The sequence below is a fragment of the Pelophylax lessonae genome, assembly GCF_965119305.1.
Source record: "Pelophylax lessonae genome assembly, chromosome: 2".
Lineage (NCBI taxonomy): Eukaryota > Metazoa > Chordata > Amphibia > Anura > Ranidae > Pelophylax > Pelophylax lessonae.
Genome location: NC_138769.1, coordinates 421,906,672 through 421,928,474, shown reverse-complemented (window position 1 = coordinate 421,928,474; position 21,803 = coordinate 421,906,672). Strand labels below are relative to the sequence as shown.

General features: G+C 49.1%; 1 protein-coding gene across 1 annotated transcript in view; it reads right to left on the bottom strand.

Annotated features, from left to right (window-relative positions):
• Positions 1–462: 462 nt before the first annotated feature.
• Positions 463–21,803, bottom strand: part of TRAT1 (T cell receptor associated transmembrane adaptor 1) — a 44,260-nt gene continuing 22,919 nt past the window's right edge. Inside the window, exons 4-6 of the mRNA XM_082244892.1 lie at positions 14,400–14,461; positions 12,955–13,022; positions 463–870 (exon numbers count right to left, since the gene is read on the bottom strand). Coding sequence (XP_082101018.1) covers positions 556–870; positions 12,955–13,022; positions 14,400–14,461 — 445 coding nt within the window. The 3' untranslated portion in view covers positions 463–555. The remainder of the gene's footprint in view (positions 871–12,954; positions 13,023–14,399; positions 14,462–21,803) is intronic.

The following is a 21,803-nucleotide window of genomic DNA, read 5'->3' as shown; positions in this document are numbered from 1 at the left end:
TCAACGTACTGCACTCCTGTTCAGTACTGGACTTCAACATCAACTGTGCAGTACTGGACTTCAACTTCAAAGTACTGCACTCCTGTGACCCATAGGAGATGTACAGCCAAACAAGCGTTGGCTGTACATCTCCTTTAGGCCCCTTTCACACTTTTGCAACCTAAAAGTGGCGCAATTTTACGGCAATTTTTTTACCGCGATTTTGGCGCTATTTTGACTGGACTTGAAGTAATGCCTTTGTCTATGGACCTCAAAAGTTGTCTAGCAGGGACTACTTTAAAGTTGTTGCGACTTGAAGTCGCACAAGTGTGAAAGGGGCCTTAAACTCTTATGCAAAACAAGCTACTATAAGAATTTTTGCTCCCGCTTTTTCTGCCAGAGGTGCTGACATTTTTTTTTGCTCCTAATGTACATGGACCCTTAATGAAGGCGACCCCTTTAAGTGACATAACTCAAGTTCACACTATATAGTTTGGATTACATATAGTAGTATATCTTTCAAACTCCTGTGATTAACCTGTTTATAATACAGAGTTCCACTCAGTTAGTAACAAATTAGAGTATCTCTTTGTCTGGCCAGTCATCTTGATTCTCCTCTTCTATAGCGGCATTGTCTCTCGTCTTTCGTAATAAGTGGTAAATTCTGACAGGGTCATCATGGATCAAATCCTCTTCAGCTTGGCATTCCGCCGTAAGCTGTTCACTGTTCAGGTATATGCTGGATCTAGACAATAGTTGGCCATTTCTACTGGCTGGCTTGTCTTCCACTGTCTGATAGCTAATTTGTTTTGGTGTCTTTCTTCGCTTTTTCCCAGGCCTTTTGGGGCTAAGATCTAGTGAAGCATAGCATGTCTGTTCCTCAGCTTCCAGCTAGTAAAAAGGAAAAAAAACAATTACCTTTCTTGTTTCATTTGTTTAGAGTAATTCACTTTATACTAATGTTTGGACTTCACATTATAGTATTTTTTTTTACTAACTCCTCTTTTTACTAGGCGTTGTCACTGCAGGACAAGACGTTTGTGAACACTACAGAAAACCTCTTATTTAATTAACAATAGGGGGGCGTTCTATAGTTCACAGTGGTAACAGGGGTTAAATCAAAAAATGTTTGAGATTTTGGATCAGCTTAATAATGAAAGTTAGGAGCTCACTGGATTTCTAGTATGGTTAAAGCGGTAGTAAACCGCAGTTACCTCCAAACAAAGCCCTTTAGCAGCACACTGTCACCGCTAAGAGGGCTTCCATCTTCCCCCAGTCCTCCTTCTGGATTTGCGGCCTCCGAATACATGAGTGGCCAGGGGTGCAATAACGGTGGTTTATGGCACAGGCTCTGAAGGTTTGGCTTACATTGATGTCACTGGCTGCTTGCACTCTGAATATCTCTCAAACAGTGCAAGTTTAAGAGATATTCACAAAACCTACAGGTAAGCCTTATCATTGAGTTTACCACTTTAATAGGCAGTTTTTGTTTTAGTTTAAATCCCCATACAAATATAATTTTATTGGTATATTTAACAGATCACAAGGGGCAGTTTTTTGTTGGTTTTTGTTGCAGTTAGCAAACAAAATTATTGGTATATTTAACAGATCACAAGGGAGCAAAAGAGATCCCCAAGGCATCACTAAGCAAGTATGGTCATCAGTGCTGGGACAATGCCATCCAGCGCCCAGGGCGGAGACACCAAACTGCCCCCCCCCCCCACACAAGATGTAGGAGCATAAAAAAAATAAAAATTGAGCACTAATTGGCACACTTAGCCCTAAACATACATTCCCTTTGCAAGCCAAATATTTCCACAAACAAAAATTCACCCTCTACCCAGTACACATCTCTCCCTGCTGAAATCTCCCCTCCCAGCACAAATCTTTCCCCCCAACCTCTCTCTAAACTCAAAGTCTCTCTCTTCCCAAATGTTCCCTGCTAGCACAACTATCCCTCCCAGAAAAGCACAGTTGGCACACATTCTCACCCCTCAAATTTCCCCCCCAAGCGCAAATTCTCCCCTCCCCAAATGTCCCCTCCTAGCATAAATCCTCCCCCCGCCTAGCACAAATACCCATCAATCATCCCTACTAGCACAAATCCTCTCCTCCAAATCCCCCCTCCAAAAGATTTCCTCTTCTTGCACAAATTCCCCCTCCTAGCACAAATCCTCTTCCCCATCCCCTCAGCACAAACCCCCAAATTACCCCTTCTAGCACAACCCCCTCAAATCGCCCCTCCTAGCACAAATTCTTCCCACCCACCATTCCCACAGCACAATTCCCCCCTCCTGGCACAAATCCTTTTCCCTCCATCCCCACAGCAAAAATCCCCACTCCTGGCAAAAAATCCTCTCCTCCCTCCTCATCCCCACAGCACAAATTCCCCCCATCCCCATAGCACAAATCCCCCCTCCTGGTAAAAACCCACTTCCCTCATCCCCACAGCACAACCCCTCCCCCCCTCCTAGCACAACTCCTCTCCCCCCCATCTCCCCAGCACATATCCCCCCTCCTGGCACAAATCCTATTCCCCCAACCCCACAGCACAAATCCCCCCTCCTGGCACCAATCCTCTCCCCCCCATCCCCCCAGCAAAACCCCCCAAATTTCCCCTCCTAGAACAATCTTTTCCCTGTCAAATCCTCGCCCTATCAAAATTTTCCCCCTAGCACAAATACCCTCATTATTCCTACTACCACAAACCCCCTCCCCCCCCCCCCTACACCAAATGCCCCAAACATCCCCAAGATTTCCTGCTTTCACACAAATTCCCCCATCCCAATAATCTCTTCAAGGACAATCCCCCAAACCCCCCCCCCCCTCCTGGCACAAATCCTCTTCCCCCCAGCACAGTACAAATACTTTTTTGGGGATTATCCTTGTACTAGGAGAGGTGTTGTGCTGGGATGGGGAATTTGAGAGGTGATAGGACAGTGGTTCTTAACCTGGGTTCGATCGAACCCCAGGGGTTCGGTGGGTCAGTCTCGAGGGTTCGGCACACCCTCCGCTAGTACCACTTCGCTGTCAGGGACTATTTCTTCAGTTTCGGGCATGTCCTTCCTCTCACACTCGCAGCTCTCTCTGCCCCTGGTTCACTCTCACTGCTGGCTGTGCAGCTCGGCTCCCGGCCGAATCCGATCCAGCCGGAGCCGGCGTCGCCCACTGTGGAGTGGTGGGGGGGGGGGGAGAGACAGGCCAGGTGTGCGGTGCGGAGAGGGACTTCTGGGGGAGGGACTAACCCGTGCAGCGGCCGCCTAGCGCAGCGCGGGAGAGAACCACCAGGCCAGGCAGCCGCAGCAGCAGAAGAAGCCGGCAGGTGAGAGGCCAGAGAGTAGTACTGGCTGTACTAGTCTATTGACTGACTGTCTGACTGACTGTGTGAGACCACTGAGAAGACTATGTAAAGGGGATCTATTTTATGGGGAACCTGGCCTGCTGTAAGCGGGGAGATCTAAATGGGGGACGGGACCTCACCTCACCCTGGCCTGCTGTAAGGGGGGATCTATATGGGGGTCATGATCCCCCCCTTATAGATCCCCCTTACAGTAGGCCAGGGTGAGGTCCCCCATATAGATCCCCCCCTACAGCAGGCCAGGGTGAGGTTAGGTCACTCTGGGGTCCCCCATATAGATCCCCCCTTACAGCAGGCCAGGGTAAGGTTAGGTCACTCTGGGGTCCCCCATATAGATCCCCCCTTACAGCAGGCCAGGGTGAGGTGAGGTCCCATCCCCCATATAGATCTCCCCCCTTACAGCAGGCCAGGGTGAGGTGAGGTCCCGTCCCCCATATAGATCCCCCCTTACAGCAGGCCAGGGTGAGGTGACATGAGACATGATAATGACATGAGAGCGGCACTTGCCAAGATAAAGCCGCGCATTTCTGAACTGGTCTCTGAAAGACAACAGCAGAAGTCACACTAATTTGCAGTGAATATTCATTATTATGTTTTTGTTTTTGTGTGAAAATCTGGTTTTAATGGTTTTGTTCTTAATGGTTTTGTTCATTTTGCGCACCTATGTATAAATATATACCTAAAATAATATATACCTATGTTTTGAATTTGAAAAAATCATATTTTATTTTTCCAATTAAGAAGGGTTCGGTGAATGCGCATATGAAACTGGTGGGGTTCAGTACCTCCAACAAGGTTAAGAACCACTGTGATAGGATAAGATTTGTGTTACCAGTGCAGACAGTTCTCCCTTTCCTCAAGCATGCAGACCTCAGATACAGCGCCGCACATCACTCTGTGATGCCCCTCTTCTGAGGCTCCTCCTCATCTTGATATGTCAGAGCGGAGGAGGAGCATAGGAGAAGCCGATTTCTAAAGCTTTGCACGGACAGCTGGCGGGAGAGATGCCGCTGCAGAAGGGGAACAAGATCACGGCTCGGGGATGCCACTGGATGTCAGATCGGGACTATACAGGGTTTGATTAACCGCCCCCTACCCACATTGTTTGCTGGGAGGAGATGGGGTAACAAACTTTGTATAGTCCTGTAGCACTGCCCCCCCCCCCCCGCAGGGACTGCTGGACACTGACTGTGCTGGCTTCCCTGGTTACCAACACACGGTTTTAAGTAAATACAGTTCCTACATTCCTCTTGGCTCTTCACTGCAATAAACAGTCCAGGGATATTCGTTTTTTTGTTTTTATTTTGTAATGGGGTTAGGAGAAGGGAATAGTGGGATACTCCAATTTAACTAATCACAATATCTGAGGACTTCTATTCTCACAATTCCGCTTGTAGATATGGAACAGCTGTTAATTCATCCTACCACTTTAGATGAATGGGATTAAGTCTCTTGCTTTCTTTATTTTCTCTCACAAGACGACTTAATGAACAATATTTTATCTTCAGGATACTCTCCCTAGCACCCTCTGTCTGCTTACACCCATCCACTGACTATCCTAAGAGCAAGGATAGTCCCCCTCAGGGCAGCCCCCTTGACATGATACTGCAGAAACAGGATCTTCAGTGTCTCCCCTCTCAGTCAGCTTCCCTGGACCTCTGGGTTCAGCCCCTGTCGAATACTCCTCCGGTCCTCAGAACGACCTCCTAAGACCGCATGGCACCTCTACAGAGGAGGAGGCAGCCGCCCCCTCCCTCCGGGACTCCACCTTCCAACTAAAAAACCAGTGTGCTCCTGGCTTTTATACAGTATCCCAGAATGCACGAGGTGACCTTCCCTTTGCCAATCATCAGGACTGTATCAAAAGCCTATGCACCCATTTGTCAGGTTTCCTCCTACTGTCCAACATGCCTCCCTATTGGACCAGCGTGAAACACTCTCTAGACTGAATGAATCAAATACTGAGCACAATGAGCAGACCTCACTAGCAGATCCTGCTCTCCGGTAGGCAGAGAACAATATAGATTTACCTGCAGCCCCTCTGGTAAGCAGACAGAGCTCAAAACTTTACTCTTTCACTAGCACCTACCTAGGAAGGTGCTACAGTCCCAATCTGACATCCAGTGGCATCCCCGAGCCGCAATCTTATTCCCCTTCAGCAGCGGCATCCCTCCCGCCAGCTGTCCGTGCAAAGGTTTAGGAATCAGCTTCTCCTAGGGCTCCTCCTCCGCTCTGACATATCAAGATGAGGAGGAGCCAAAGGATAAGGAGGAGAAGTCCCGATCTGATGAGCGCTACAGTGACAGGAGTGTGAAGCTGTGGAGAAGAGAGAGAGAGAGCACATCCCACTCTCTCCTGTCAGCTGATAGTCACAGAAACACTCCTGGCAGTGCCACCTCCACCTCCCATGCTACAGACGCCCAGGGCAGCCGCCCCTCCTGCCCACCCCTTGTACCAGCCCTGATGGTCATGTCCATATCTGGTCAATGATGTCACTTGGGAGACCCAGGTTTATTTTTAACAACAGGACCCTGTGCCATGTCATTCCTCACAAGTAAGCTTTAGGAGTGGATCATGTAAGCGGGAGTTTTTTTCTTTCAGCAGACGTCGTTCATCAGTTTGATTAACAATGGATTTACATCTTGGGGCATTTTTTTACATTTTGTGAATTAGTAGGGATATATTATATGTATAATATATATATATTTCTTGCTCATTCACATGAGGGGGAGGGGGTCGAGGCAGTATCTGGAGGCCCCCTTATTCAGATTCTGATAAGCCCATTATCCACAGATCCCCACAACCACTCAGCCAGGTTTGTGGGGAAAGAAGCCCTTGTCCTCATCAACATTGGGACACAGTGCTTTGGCAGGGGTATACCCCTTTCTCACTGGCAGCCTGGTATGGTTCAGGAGGAAGAGGGTGCAAGCTTGTTCCAATGCTTTTCTTGGCCAGCCAGGCTCTATGCTCTGGTAAGGATTGATATAGAATTGGGGGGGGGGGGGGGGCGCGTGCCTTTTTTGTTTTTTTTGTGTCCCCCTTGACAGCCATAACCATCCCTCAAAGAAATAGGTCTGGTATGCATTTAAGGAGGAGCAGCATACTTTCTCTTACGTCCTCCGACAGTCGCCGCCTCTTCATATTCGTCACAATGGGGTATTAGACTTTGCTCCGTAGGAGTAGCTAGGCAACAGAATATGTCAATATTAAAGCTTTTAACATATCCCACCCCCAGGGGGTGGTCCCCTCAGTCTATACCCTCCTGCTTCCTGTTCCATACCTCAGTTTCAATGTCTAGCTTTCAGGAGTTAGCTGGCTGTTTCTGTGCTGGGGCATTTTGTCTCAGCCTTTATCTTCGTTTTGATTTTATTTGAGTTTTTTCTCTTTCTTTACTTAGCTGTTACTTTTGTCAGCATTAGTTGGTTCTTCTGATAAAGAGGATCATGCGGGCTGGGTCTCGGGCTGGCCCCCCTGGTCGCAGGTTGTGGGCCAGTGGCTTCCCAGCCTGCCATCGAGCGTTCAGTCAGGTATTTTTCCTGGCACATGTGAACGACCCATCCCTGTTCGCTGCAGGGATGCTATGGTGAGGTGGCTACCTCACTGGACGCCATGCGGTTTCGCACCGCAGTCCTCCTGCGTCCTGGCTGCGACTCTCCCTGTCACATGTGCAGTGGCTTGATCGCTTGTGCGGGTTCCCCACACCACTCAGCAGGTAAGTGTAACTCTGTGTGGGGACCTGTCTGTTTAGTGGGTGTCAGTCTGGGACTGTGTAACCCTGCATGTCTGTTCACACTATGGGTCTCCCTGTATGGATGCTGCTGTGGGCTGCAAGGAGGGGGGCTGTGATACACTGTTCTGTGTGCATAACTGTGTGATTTCTCTGTGTGACATGCTATGTGTTGTAGGACATGCTGTGGATCATGTTTTGTGCAACATGCGGCGGCCGCTGCTGCGGTCCGCCATTTTAATGATGACTACAGGCAATGAGGGCTTCTTCTATAGCTGGGAGCGGCGTTTTTGGCGCCAAGCGCCGCCATTTTGGCGGCGATCGCTCCGACCTCATGTAGCACTGCATTTACCTCCTCCCCCGGCGGCCATTTTTTTGTAGCCTTCCATAGGCTTTATAGGAGCAGCTTCTTTTGCATCGCTTCCTTTTCCCTGGGCACACCGATCGATACAGCAGCAGCAGTGTTCTCTCCAGGTTTTTATCCTCCTTAGTCCTGTTTTCCTTGCCTGAGTTTGTAGTTTTCCCTGTGGGGGTCGCATTGTGCTGGATTTGTGTGTGCGGTGGGCTGCGCTAGCCGCGTTTTTAAAGGGACAGTTACCCTTTTTTTTTCTCCTGCACACTTCTGGGGGCATGGATTCTCAGGAAAGCAAATTTCCTCCCACCTTACTGGGTGGACAAGGGGCTGCTGCTGTTTCCCCTGAGGGGGGCGATTTGGCCACCGTTGTGGCTAACCTGGCTGCTCAGGTGCAGATGCTTGTGGCTGCTCAATCCACTAAAAGGCCCAGAGTTTCAATCTCCTCTGATTCAGAGGGCGAAGGTGATGGGGCTGCTATGGCTGGGGTCCCCTTATCGGGGTCCCGTTCGTCCCTGGACTTTGCAGGGTCAGAGGGGGATGCGGAGGTTGAGGGGGTTGATGATTCTCCCCCTGGCTCGTCTGAAGAGCTTGCAATCATGGATGAATTGGTTGCTTCTATCAAACAAACGCTACATTTACAGGATGAACCATGTCCACCTGCCGTTCTGGCTTCTTATGGGACCCAGCGGAGGCGCAAAACATCACAGGTTTTTCCTTGCACTGAGGATTTTCAGCGCGCTGTTAGTGAACAATGGCGCAATCTCAAAAAGCCTTTTGCTATGCCAAGTAGGTTCAAGCTGCGTTATCCCTTCACACCCGCCACTGATGAACGTTGGTGTGTACCACCTCCGGTGGATCACGCGGTGGCGGTTTTGAATAAATCCACTGCGATTCCGGCAGAGGATACCCCGGTGTTCCGGGACGCTACGGACAGGAGACTGGAATCTCTCGCCCGTCATACTTACTCGGTTACCGGTTCCATGCTAAAAGCTATTTTTGCTTCCCTTATGGCAGCTCAGGCTGTTGCGGATTGGACGCAGGTACTCAGGCGTGTCCTGGTGGCTGATTCTGCCCCGCCGACGACGTTGGCTATGGTGGATCAGATCCATCAGGGTGTCATGTATTTGTGTGATGCGGAATTGGATGTAATTTCTTTGGCTGCATGTGTGCACAGCGTGGCGGTGTTGACACGCCGTTTGATTTGGCTAAAATGTTGGTCTGTGGACCAATCGTCTCGCAAGACCTTGGCTAATTTGCCCTATTCAGGATCTCGCCTTTATGGCGACTCACTGGATACGCTGATTAAGGGGATCTCTGGGGGTAAGAGCACGCTCTTGCCCCAATCTCACAAGGCTAAGGGCGCTCAAGGTAAGAAGCACGCTTCATTTAGGCCCCCTCAGGGGTCCTTTCGTGCCTTTCGGTCGCACTATAAGGGCAAGCCCTTCAAGGGTCAAGGCTCCCAAAAGAAACCGTGGGCAGGTAAGCAGAAGTCCGGCCAGTCCGGATCCGCTGCCCATAACTACGCGGCCTGAAGGGACGCCCTCACCCAGTTCTGGGGTGGGGGGACGTTTGCTCGGTTTTCTTCAACCCTGGCTGGCCCGCGTTCGGGACAGGTGGGTTCAGGAGATCGTTCGGTCTGGATACAAGATCGAGTTCCTCTCTCGGCCGGCGAACAGGTTTTTTCCCTCAAACCTTCAACTGTCTACGGAGCGTTTGCGGGATCTGCACCTGGCAGTGCAGGACCTGCGGGCTCAGGGAGTGGTGGTTCCGGTGCCTCATCGGGACAGATTTCGGGGGTTTTATTCAAATCTGTTCACTGTGCCCAGGAAGGAGGGCAAGGTTCGTCCAATTCTGGACTTAAAAGCTCTGAACCGCTTTGTGCGGGTTCGCAAGTTCCGCATGGAATCCCTGCGCTCGGTGGTGGCTGCCCTGGTTCCAGGAGAATTCATGGCCTCCATCGACTTGAAGGATGCATACCTACACATCCCCATTTTCGAGGGTCACCAAAAGTACCTTCGATTTGCCATTGGGGAGGATCATTATCAATTTGTGGCGTTACCCTTCGGTCTCGCTTCGGCTCCGCGGGTTTTCACCAAGGTGCTTGCGCCGGTTCTGGCCTTATTGAGAGCCCAGGGTATCTCGATCCTGGGGTATCTGGACGACACTCTGGTCCGGTCTGCGACCAGTCAGGGTCTGATGAAGGACCTGTCCGTCACGATGCAAACTCTGCAGGAGTTTGGTTGGACGATAAACTTCCCAAAATCGACGCTGAGCCCGTCGGTTCGTCTTCCCTATCTGGGTATGATTCTGGATTCGGTTCAGGCAAAAGTCTTCCTGCCGGAAGACAAGCTCAAGGCGCTTCAGGACGAAGTCAGGTCCCTTCGGGACGTTCCGTGCTCATCCCTCCGGACGGGCATGAGGTGTTTGGGTTTGATGGTCTCGGCTTTTTAGGCGATTCCCTTCGCCCAGTTTCACACGAGGTATCTCCAGGCGGAGATCCTGTCCAGGTGGGACGGGCGACCACAATCTCTGGATCTTCAGATCTCGTTGAGTCTTCGTACGAGAAGGAATCTTCTATGGTGGCTGCAGTCCCAGGCGGTGTCGGGGGGCAAGTCTTTTCGTCCATTTTCGTGGACGGTGATCACCACGGATGCCAGCCTGTCGGGCTGGGGCGGTGTTCTGGGCGTTCTGTCCGCCCAGGGTACTTGGTCTGAGGAAGAATCCTCCCTTCCGATCAACATTCTGGAATTGCGGGCGATAAATCTTTGCCTTCAACGTTGGACGGACAGGCTACAAGGCTGTCCGGTTCGGGTTCAGACGGACAATGCCACAGCAGTGGCCTACATCAACCACCAGGGGGGCACCAGGAGTGCCCGAGCGGCTCGGGAAGTGGCCGACATTCTGTTTTGGGCCGAGACACACGTCCCGGCGATAACGGCAGTTCACATTCCGGGGGTGGAGAACTGGCAGGCGGATTATCTGAGCCGTCAGACTCTGGACCAGGGGGAATGGTCGCTCCACCCGGAGGTTTTCCAGATGTTGTGCGCGAAGTGGGGTCTTCCGGATGTGGACCTGTTCGCGTCTCGTCTGAACAACAAGGTGGGAAGGTTCGTGGCAAGGACGCGCGATCCTCGGGCAGACGCGTCAGACGCATTAGTGGCTCAGAAGCATCAGTATCGGCTGATGTATGCATTCCCACCAATTCAGTTGCTGTCCCGGTTCCTTCGCAGGTTGTCCTCGGAACCAAGAACGGTGATTCTGGTGGCGCCAGACTGGCCCCGCCGGTCTTGGTACGCAGACCTCGTGAATCTGGCGGTCGACGCTCCATGGCGTTTGCCTCTTCGGGAAGATCTTCTGTCTCAAGGACCGATATTCCATCCTGCTTTACAGTCGCTGGCTTTGACGGCCTGGCTGTTGAGACCGAGGTCCTGAAGGATAGGGGTCTCTCTCCGGAGGTCATTCATACTTTGATCAATGCTAGAAAGGCCTCTTCGGGGAAGATATACTACCGTACTTGGAAGGCCTACTTTACCTGGTGTGAGTCCAGGGGGTACTCCCCTCGCTCATATTCAGTTTCGAGAGTGTTGGCTTTCCTTCAAACGGGCGTGGACCAGCGTTTGGCGTTGGCCACGATTAAGGGTCAGATTTCTGCTCTGGCCGTTCTTTTTCAGCGCCCTGTGGCGTCTAATTCTCTGGTTAGCACCTTTGTTCAAGGGGTGCGACACCTGGTCCCTCCTCGGAGGGAGCCTTTGCCTCCATGGGACTTGAACCTTGTTCTGTCCGTGTTGCAACATGCTCCCTTTGAAAAGATCAGGGAGATCTCGTTACCTCTGTTGTCCAAAAAGGTCGCCTTTTTGGTGGCGATCACTTCGGCTCGCAGAGTTTCGGAGCTGGCAGCTTTGTCGTGCAGGTCTCCGTATCTGGTACTCCACTTGGATAAGGTGGTCTTGCGACCTAATCCTTCTTTTCTTCCGAAAAGGATTTCGGAATTTCACCTCAATGAGGACATTGTCTTGCCTTCGCTTTGCGCGAAGCCTGAGCATCCGAAGGAGGTGGCTTTGCATTCCTTGGATGTTGTCAGGGCGATCAGGGTTTACCTGAATTCGACAAAATCCTTTCGCAAGACGGATTCTCTCTTTGTCCTTCCTGAGGGACCTCGGAAGGGCATGGCGGCGTCGGCTTCTACCATCGCCAAATGGATCAGACAGACCATTGAGTAGGCATATGCTTTGGAGGGGAAGGTTCCTCCTATGCCTGTGAAGGCGCACTCTACCAGATCTCTGAGTATGTCTTGGGCCTGTCATCATCGGGCCTCTGTGGCCCAGGTGTGTAAGGCGGCGACTTGGTCGTCTGTTCACACCTTCTCAAAGTTCTACAAAGTGGATGTTCAGGCATCGGCAGATGCTTCCTTTGGCCGCAAGGTTCTTAGTGCGGCAGTACCTTAAGGTCCCTTGTTTTTTTGGGCCCTTGGCTGTTTGGGATGTTTTTTTATCCCTAGGTTATTTGTTCTTCCTGGGTTGTTGCTCCTGTTGAGCAAGCTTTTTTTCATGTTGCCCAGTTGGTTTCCTTCCCTTGGTAAGGTTACTTTCTCTGATGTGGAGACTGCGTTGCCTTAGGCGCGGCTGCGTTTCCCACCCCTCATGTTTGCACTGCTTTGGGACGTCCCCATTGTGACGAATATGAAGAGGCGGCGACTGTCGGAGGACATAAGAGAAAACTGAATTTTTGTAAAATCTTACCTGTAAAATTCCTTTCTCTGAGTCCTCCGACAGTCGCCGACCCCGCCCCTCTTTTGGGGTTTGTGTATGTACTTTACTGCTATTCTACTGAAACTGAGGTATGGAACAGGAAGCAGGAGGGTATAGACTGAGGGGACCACCCCCTGGGGGTGGGATATGTTAAAAGATTTAATATTGACATATTCTGTTGCCTAGCTACTCCTACGGAGCAAAGTCTAATACCCCATTGTGACGAATATGAAGAGGCGGCGAGTGTCGGAGGATTTAGAGAAAGGAATTATACAGGTAAGATTTTACAAAAATTCCCGTTTTTTTTTTATTTGTGTGGGGTACATCTATACTACGCCCTCCTCTGAAACAAGCGTCTGGCATAAATGAAGGGAAGCCCGGGCTACTTTGTTTACAAACTGAAGTAATAGTCGGAGAGATGTCATTTGCTAGCAATTTAAACTGCATTTTTTTATATTTTATAGCTCCAGATACAGTATCAAATCACTTCTTAGTATGGTCTTTTGGATAGTAAAAACTTACCCTGCTTGCTTATAAGATTTTTAGATCTAGCGTTAGTTCCACTTTCTATGAAAACTAGAACAGATTATACATCTGTGTAAGATACGCAAACTGATATACAAGTTGGATTCCTTGGCTACAGTAATCTCTAGTGAGTATTTTTGCATTAGATCCATGCACATTTATACATACTGTATACTTTAGAAGCATCGGATTCTATATCTTTGTTGCCTGACCATTTTCATATGCGTGGCAAAAAATATCAAGAAAGTTATATAAACTGTACCCATTCTTCCTCCCTGTTTCTTGCATGAGCAATCGCCATTGGTTCATAGCAACATTCATCTGTAGTATCTAAGATTAAAAAACAATGCATATTTTATTTGTCATTATGTTTCAGGCAATCATTTCAGTTTCCTGGTGAACACAAAATAGCTTATATAGCGATAGTTCAAAGAGAAACTGAGCATGCGACAATACTAAGGGCCCTTTCACACTGACTTTTTTATGGAAAATTTGCTGGACGAATATCACAAGCAATTGGCCAGCCATCAAAAGCTTTACCTGTATTTTGTGTAATAGGATTATTTCCTATGATCGTCACCTTCATCTAGTGGCCATAATGCGGTATTTTCCTAAGATATCACAATCAGAAAAATACCCCATTAATATGGCCATTATATGGATTTGACAATTGTAGCAATAAACATATTAAACAAATAAAGATGATAACTTTATGTGTAATTAGTTATATTCATATGTGTACATTGGGTTGCTGTACCTTGTAAAAGGTACTGCAGTGCATCACTTGTAATGTATACCAGTGCAATAATACATGTTGAAGATACATGGTAAAACACGCATTTTAGCATAATGCATATATATATACAGTATATACAAATAGTCCCTTAGTGTGTTCTATGCTGATTTAGCAGGGAAGAACCACTGAGCTCAGTGTGAGAAAAAGAGATCTACACTCCCAAAAGTGTCAGTTTCTGAAAAGAATTCAGGCAACAATTTCCTATAGCAGCCTCTAGCGATAATCGCAGGTAAAACCTGGCATGCTAGTTGTACCCAAGTTGATTGATCAATCAACTTAGTACATTCAGCCTGCCCGTACACAGTTCAAATCTTGGCCGGTTTCTGCTGGCTGAGATTCAAACCTAGTATGGCTTACCAAAGTTTAGAGGAACTCACAAATACTATAGTACAGGGATCCTCAAACTACAGCCCTCCAGCTGTTGCAGAACTACACGTCCCATGAGGCATTGTAAAACTCTGACATTCACAGACATGACTAGGCATGATGGGAATTATAGTTTATGAACAACTGGAAGGCCATAGTTTGAAGACCCCTGCTATAGTATAACATAGAAAACTGCATTGACTTAAAGCAACCAATCAAAATGTTCTGGGATACTGCACTGTGCCATGTTATTTTATTTGGCTTTATGGGTGTCATCTCGATAGGAGAGAAATATTTATATGGGCAGATCATTAGCCATAGTGGACATCTAGATGGAGAGGCAGTAGATTCTATATACTATAATGCCTTGACATTACTTCTTTGATCCAGAAATATGCAGGAATTTAGCTATCACTGTGAATCTAGAAGAATCTATCTAGAATGTATCAGGTCTGATTAGTCCCTGAACTTTTCATAAATTCTGTCATTTGTCTATCATATTTGTAGGCACTTGTATGAAATGAATCAAACTCATATTTACTTACCAAGAACTGGCTGATTCAGGTTGCCATAAATAGGGTTAGTTTCGATGCACTGCTGGTCATAACTGCAGATTCAAATAAGTAATATTAATTCTTATGAGATGAAGTAGTGATAATTCAACGTATTTATGAACAATCATTTGTATCTAGCCATAATTCTTATATAGTTGGGTTTTTTTTCTGCATTCCGGTATAACTCTTTAACAAACGTTTTCATATTATATAAGAATAAACCATTCTCAATACAAATATTTTTTTAAATAGAGTTAAAGCTGCAGCTACATATCTCACTGACAAGGTTCCCCGTCAGTGCCAGCACCTTCTACCCTGGCTTCCTCCATGTGCTGGCCTTTGGTGGCTCTGAATTGCCGGCGCAGAATGACATAACTCCAGCGCATGCGAAGCTTAGTGTATATTGTAGAGAAATGCAAGCAGTATGCTAGGTTTGTTTCATTGCAGAAGAGACACCAATGAGGTTGATTTACTAAAAGCAAATGTAGGGGTTGATTTACTAAAACTGGAAAGTGCAGAATCTGGTGCAGCTTTGCATGATAACCAATCAGCTTCACATATACCCAGTGAAGTTAACAGCTTCAGATGATACACAGAGATTAAATAAATCCTCCTACATGAGTTTTATTTGTATATCTGCTGTCTTTGGCTTTCTATACTGTTTAGAAAGTGAACATTGTGTTAGAATTTCTTCCATCTGTTCCAGCACTGGGGGTGGAGTCTTGGCATACACTGTGTGACAGCTGTTTGGAGGAAAGGCACACATCCCCCCCCCCTCCCCTCCACATTGGCAGAGGAAGGTAGATCATGCAGGGCTGTGCTGTGAATAGACCAGCTCTTTGCTAATCTATCTCTATGCACCCACCCCCACACAAATTTCCAGCTGCTTTTATCTCCTGTGTTGGAGAGCTTGTCAGAAGTTATCATGCTGATAACAGAGGAATGGAGTAGCAGAAAGACACAGGACTTAGAGCTTCAGAGAGATAGGTAAACACTACAAATATATGCGCCCAGGTCAAATTTCATGAAAGGGGTTTACATCCACTTTAAGCTTCGACAAAAAACCGGGAAGCTAATTGGTTTCTATGCAGAGCTGCACAAAATGTTGCACTCTCCAGTTATAGTAAATCAATCCTATACTTTGCACTGCAAGTGCACTTCAAGTTCATTTGCTCTAGATCTGAGGGGAAGCTCTGAAATTAGGGAAAGTTCTCTTGGTTTCTCTTATCAAATCATGTACAAGCAAAAATGCTGTTTTTTATTTTCCTTGCATGTGATTGGGTATTCTTTGCACAGTAAAGCCTTACCTCATTTACAAAGCTAGAGCAGGTACACTTGCAGTGCACAATATATTTCCCTTTAGTAAATCAACTCCATTGCCTGTCTACTCTGCTATAAATACCCTGCCTACTCATAAGATTTTTAGATCTAGTTTTAGTTCCACTTTAACTCGCAAAAGGAACTTTGTTCTTTTACCTTCATCCCACAATCATAAAAGCCTTTTTTTCTGTGTGTTTATTTTGTATTTTTCCCCCCCCCAGCCCTGCCTTCTGCTACCATTTTTGCCTAGGCCAGGATGACATCTTCCTGGTCCTGTAGCCTCCTGGGTTACTCAACTCACATCTTCCAGGAGGCTGCAGAACCAGGCACAGAGCAACAGGATGGTGGACCCAATGCATCATCAAGACCGGGCTGTCTGTACCCGGAAGAGGCAGCTAGCTGAGGCTGGCAGCACAGGACCTGGGCTATGTCACCCAAACAGAAGATTGCAGTGGAACAACGCTGGATTCTTTGTGCAGGTGAGCATGTGTTTTGGAAGATAACTTAGCAATACAGGTAAGGGAGGGGAGCAAGCATGAGGAGAGTTAAGTTCCACTTTAAAGTATATGTATCATTTATGTTTGACAGGGCAAAAGTTTTGTTTAGTTTAGTTGTTTTGTTTTCTTTTTGTAAAGCTCCGGTGCGGACCGTTCTCTGCTCAGCGAGGATCGATCCGCCGATCCCTGCTGAGAAGGCGGATGACAGCTCCCTCTCCGCACTCTGTGCAGAGAGGGAGGTGTCAGAGCCCCGCTGCTCTCTATGGGGGAATCGGATGAGAAGGGACCGCCTGTCCGTTCTCATCCGATACCATCCAATCCGATCCACTGAACGGATGGAAAATAGGGTTTTCCCTGTCACATGTCACCGCTGACATCCGCTGCCCCATAGAGATGCATGGAGGATCTAGTCAGGTCCGCCTAACAAACTGACAGGCGGATCTGATCGGATCGTTCATGTGAAAGAGGCCTAACGGTTATCTTGTTTCCGCTACCGCAGTTTTGTGCTGTTGATGTACACTTTTATTGAAAAGTTCCAATAAAAAAGTAATTTACAAAAAAAGTATATGTATCATTACAGGTTAATGTAATTAATGTAACAAACTTGCTTGTATTTTAACCATATAGGTGTTTTGTGGATACTGGGGGGAACTAAATCAAGCTATCACTTTCCATTGCAAGTTTAAAAAAAAGAAAAAGAAACATCCACTGCTTTCAATATATTTCTTTGTACTAGCTATTATAAATGGGATACGGCACTGCGTTATTTTAACTGACAATTGCGCGGTTGTGCGATGCTCTACCCAAATAAAATTGATGTCCATTTTTTCCTACAAATAGAACTTTCTTTTGGTGGTATTTGGTCATCTCTGCGATTTTTTGTGCTTTAACCACCTCCCACCCGGCCACTGTACATATACGGCCGGGTGGGAGTCTCGTCCTTCTGATCGGACGTTCCGGAACGTCCTTCAGAAGGAGCGAGATTGTACCTCCGCGGGCAAGTGCAGCGGCGCAATCTCGATGTGCCTGTGTCCCTCGGACACAGAGCAACAAGATGCGGCAGGAGGGTTCTGTGATTGGCCCTCCTGATCACATGACGGCTGTGTCCAATCACAGCCGTCATGTAATGTAAACACAGCAGTTGTAACGGCTTTAAACTCTTCGCCTCCTGACAGATCCTGTCAGTGAGGAGAAGAAGAGAGGATCTGTACTGCAGCCGGGGGGGGGATCAGTGAGTATTTCTAATTACTCACTGATCACAGGGGGGTCTGTGCTGGTAATCAGAACATTGATTACCAGTGCAGCCCTGGGGGGGGGGGGGGTGCCACTAGAGCCACCAGGGATGCCCACCCATGTCCACCAGGGATGCCCACCATGGCCACCAGGGATGGCAAACAGGGCTCAAAGAGCCTGCCAGTGGTACCCTCCCTATCAGTGCTGCCCACCAATGCCATCTATCAGTGCTGCCCACCAGTGCCCATTATTGCCATCTATCAGTGCTGCCCACCAGTGCCCATTATTGCCCACCAGTGCTGCCTATCTGCCCATCAGTGCCGCCCATCAGTGCCACCTATCAGTGTCCATCAGCGCTGCCTATCAGTGCCCACCAATGCTGCATATCAGTGCCACATATCAGTGCTACATATCAGTGCCCATCAGTGCTGCATATCAGTGCCCATCAGTGCTGCATATCAGTGCCACCCCATCAGTGCCATCCCATCAGTGTCTCCTCATCAGTGCCTGTCAATGCGGCGTCATCAGTGCTCATCAGTGCAGGAAAAAACGTATCTATTTACAAAATTGTATAACCTAAACAAAAAAACTTTTTTTTTTTTCAAACTTTTCGGTATTTTTTTATTTGTGCACCAAAAAAGAAAAAACCTGGCGGTGATCAAATAACACCAAAAGAAACCTCAATTTGTGGGGAAAACATTACACAAATTTGGTGTAGGTACAGTGTTGCATGACCGTGCAATTGTCATTCAAAATGCAACAGCACTAAAAGCTAAAATTGGTCTGGGAAGGAAGGGGGTTTAAGTGCCCAGTATTGAGGTAGTTAAACAAAAAAATAGCGACAATTCTGAAAAAAACAATATTTTTTACTTTCTGCTATATAACATTCCCAATAAAAAAAAAAAATCAAAAATCAAATTTTCCTCATCATTTTAGGCCAATTTGTTTTCTGCTACATATTTTTGGTAAAAAAAACCCCCAAAAAGTGTATATTGATTGGTTTGCGCCAATGTTATTGCGTCTACAAATTAGGGAAAAGAGTTATGTCATTTTTATTTTATTTATTTATTTTTTACTAGTAATGGTGGCAATCAGCAATTTTTACCGGGACTGTGACATTGCAGTGAACAGATCAGACACCTAACTGACGCTTTTGACCCTTTTGGGTGGATCAGTGACATTACTAAAGTAATCATGACACTGGCAGGGAAGGGGTTAACACCAGGGGCGATCAAAGGGTTAAATGTGTCCCTAGGGGGTGCTTTCTAACTGTGGGGGGATGGGCTTTCTGCATGAACACAGAGACCTGTGTTCCAAAATAGGAGGAACACAGGATCCCTGTGTTCATTACTGACAGAACAGCGGTCTGCTGTGTTTACAATGGCAGACGGCCGTTCTGTCTCCACGGGGAGCGATCACAGGTGCCCGGCGGCAATCATGGCCACTTGATCTGCTGATTAGCTTCCCCTGTGGCGAATGGGTGCTAGGTACATCGTTTCATGGGACAGAGCCGATCTGCCACCATAAAACTACGGCGGCTTGTCAGCAAGCAGTTAAACACCCATTTGTTTTTTCCATTAGCAGACCAAGAAAACACATGGGAGACAAGAACAATGATTATTGCTCAGGGCTATAGCAGTCGCTAGTGATAATCACAAGTTAATCCAGCAGGTTGGTTGTACCTATGTTTATCAATTGATGTATTGTATCTGTGCTGTCTCCCTCCATTTTCTAAAGCACTGAGCAAACTATGGGGCTATATAAAACCTGTATTATGATGATGAGGATGAAGATAAAATTGAGGACGTAATTCATTATTTTACCACTAGATGTCATGGGTATACACTTTGTGTTTTCATTCAGCAAAAATTGTTTTCCGGGCAAATGTAAAATACATAAATCTACTATAATAAGGCTAGGTTTACACTGCTGTGATACGATTTTGATCTGACTTTCAGTGCGATTATGTAGCACAACTTGGATGTATCTTTTTTTAAAATCAAGAAACAGCGTTTATTATGGTTCGTACAGCTTAGAAAATGCCACATACACGGTCAGAAAAAAAAACAACTGAAAAGAAACCAATTGGCCATTGGTACTATTAGGAACTTGGATGCATCTTGGATGCATCTTGGATGCAACTTTGATAAGGCTTGTATATTCTAAGGGCAGGGGTGGACTGACTGGTTGGGCATTTTGACCGTAGTCCGAGAGCTGAGCTGCAGAGGGGGGCCCGCCAGCGCCGCCTGCTGCAACTCACTGGGCCGGTCCAGGCACTTCTCACTTTTAGTATGGCCCGCGGCCGCAGCGACCATCTTTTTCAGGCCCAGCCGGGCCCCAGCGCACATGATGATCGTATAGGGAGGGAAGGGGGCCTGGCCCAGGTAGAACAAGCCAGCCCAGGATAGGCCGAGTTCCTCCCATCCCTCCCTTTGGCAAACAGTGCCTGCCCGGAACGGCGGAAGAGGAGAGGAGAGGACACACCAGCCAGCCACAGAAGGGTCAGGGCAGGGTGCCAGCCAGATGCTCATGGTGACCCACAGCACAGCAGGGCCAGGGTGCCAGCCAGCCATGCACAGTGACCCAACCGTGACCCACACCAGGGCCAGGGTGCCAGCCAGCCACTCACAGTGACCCACAGCAGAGCCAGGGTGCCAGACAGCTTCCCACAACAGGGCCAGGTTGCCAGTCACCCGCGGTGACCCACATCAGGGCCAGGGTGCCAGCTAGGTACCCACAGCAGGGCCAGGGTGCCAGCCCACCATCCACAGTGACCCACCCATGACCCACAGCAGGGCCAGGAGCCAGTCAGCCACCCATGGTGACCCACAACAGGGCCAGGGTGCCCGCCAGCTACTCACAGTGACCCACCCATGAACCACAGCAGGGCCAGGGTGCCAGCCAGCCAGCTACACTGACCCACCTGTGACCCCCAGCAGGGCCAGGGTGCCAGCCAGCCACCCACGGTGACCCACAGCAGGGCAAGGGTGCCAGCCAGCTACCCAAAGCAGGACCAGGGTGCCAGCCAGCCACCCACGATGACCCACAGCAGGGCCAGGCTGCCAGCCAACTACCCGCAGCAGGGCCAGGGTACCAGCCAGCCACCCACAGTGACCCACCCATTACCAATAGCATGGCTAGGGTGCCAGCCAGCTACCCACCCGTGACCCACAGCAGGGTCAGGGTGCCAGCCAGCCACCCACAGCGACCCACAGCAGGGCCAGGGTGCCACCCAGCCACGGTGACCCACAGCAGGGCCAGGGTGTCAGCCAGCCACCCATGGTGACCCACCCATGACCCAAAGAAGGACCAGGGTGCCAGCCAGCCAGCCACCCACGGTGACCCACAGCAGGGCCAGGGTGCCAGCCAGCCAACCACGGTGATCCACAGCAGGGCCAGGTGCCATCCAGCTACCCACAGCAGGGTCAGGGTGCCAGCCAGCCACAATGACCCACAGCAGGTCCAGGGTTCCAGTCAGCTACCCACATCAGGGCCAGAGTACCAGCCAGCCACCCACCCATGACCCACAGCAGGGCCAGGGTACAAGACAGCCACCCACAGTGACCCACCCGTGACCCAGGGCAGGGCCAGGGTGCCAGTCAGCCACCTATGGTGATCCACAGCAGGGCCAGGGTGCCAGCCAGCCACCAATAGTGACCCACCCACGACCCACAGCAGAGCCAGGGTGTCAGCCAGACACCCACAGTGACCCACTTGTGACCCACAGCAGGGCCAGGGTGCCAGCAAGCCACCCACCTGTGACCCATAGCAGGGCCAGGGTGCCAGCCGGTCCCCCTCAGTGACCCACCCCTGACCCACAGCAGAGCCAGGGTGCCAGCCAGTCACCCATGGTGACCCACCCATGACCCACAGCAGGACCAGGGTGCTAGCCAGCCAGCCACACACTGTCACCTACAGCAGGGCCAGGGTGCCAGCCAGCTTCCCACAGCAAGGCCAGAGTGCCAGCCAGCCACCCATGGAGACTCAAAGCAGGGCCAGGGTGCCAGCCAGCTACCCACAGTGACCCACCCATGACCCACAGCAGGGTAAGGGTGCCAGCCAGTCACCCACCTCTGACCCACCGCAGGGCCTGGGTGCCAGCCAGCCACCCACAGTAGGGCCAGGGTGCCAGCTACCCACAGTTACCCACCCGTGACCCACAGCAGGGCAAGGGTGCCAGCCAGTCACCCACCTATAACCCACATCCAAGTTTCCCCGCATCCAATTCTCATGACAGGCTCATCTTCTGCTCTGTTTCAGGTCCGAATTCAGGCACAAATTTGGGCCTGACACTTCCCTGAAACAGGGCCGCTTTGAGCCGCATCTGCACGCAGTGTGAACCCAG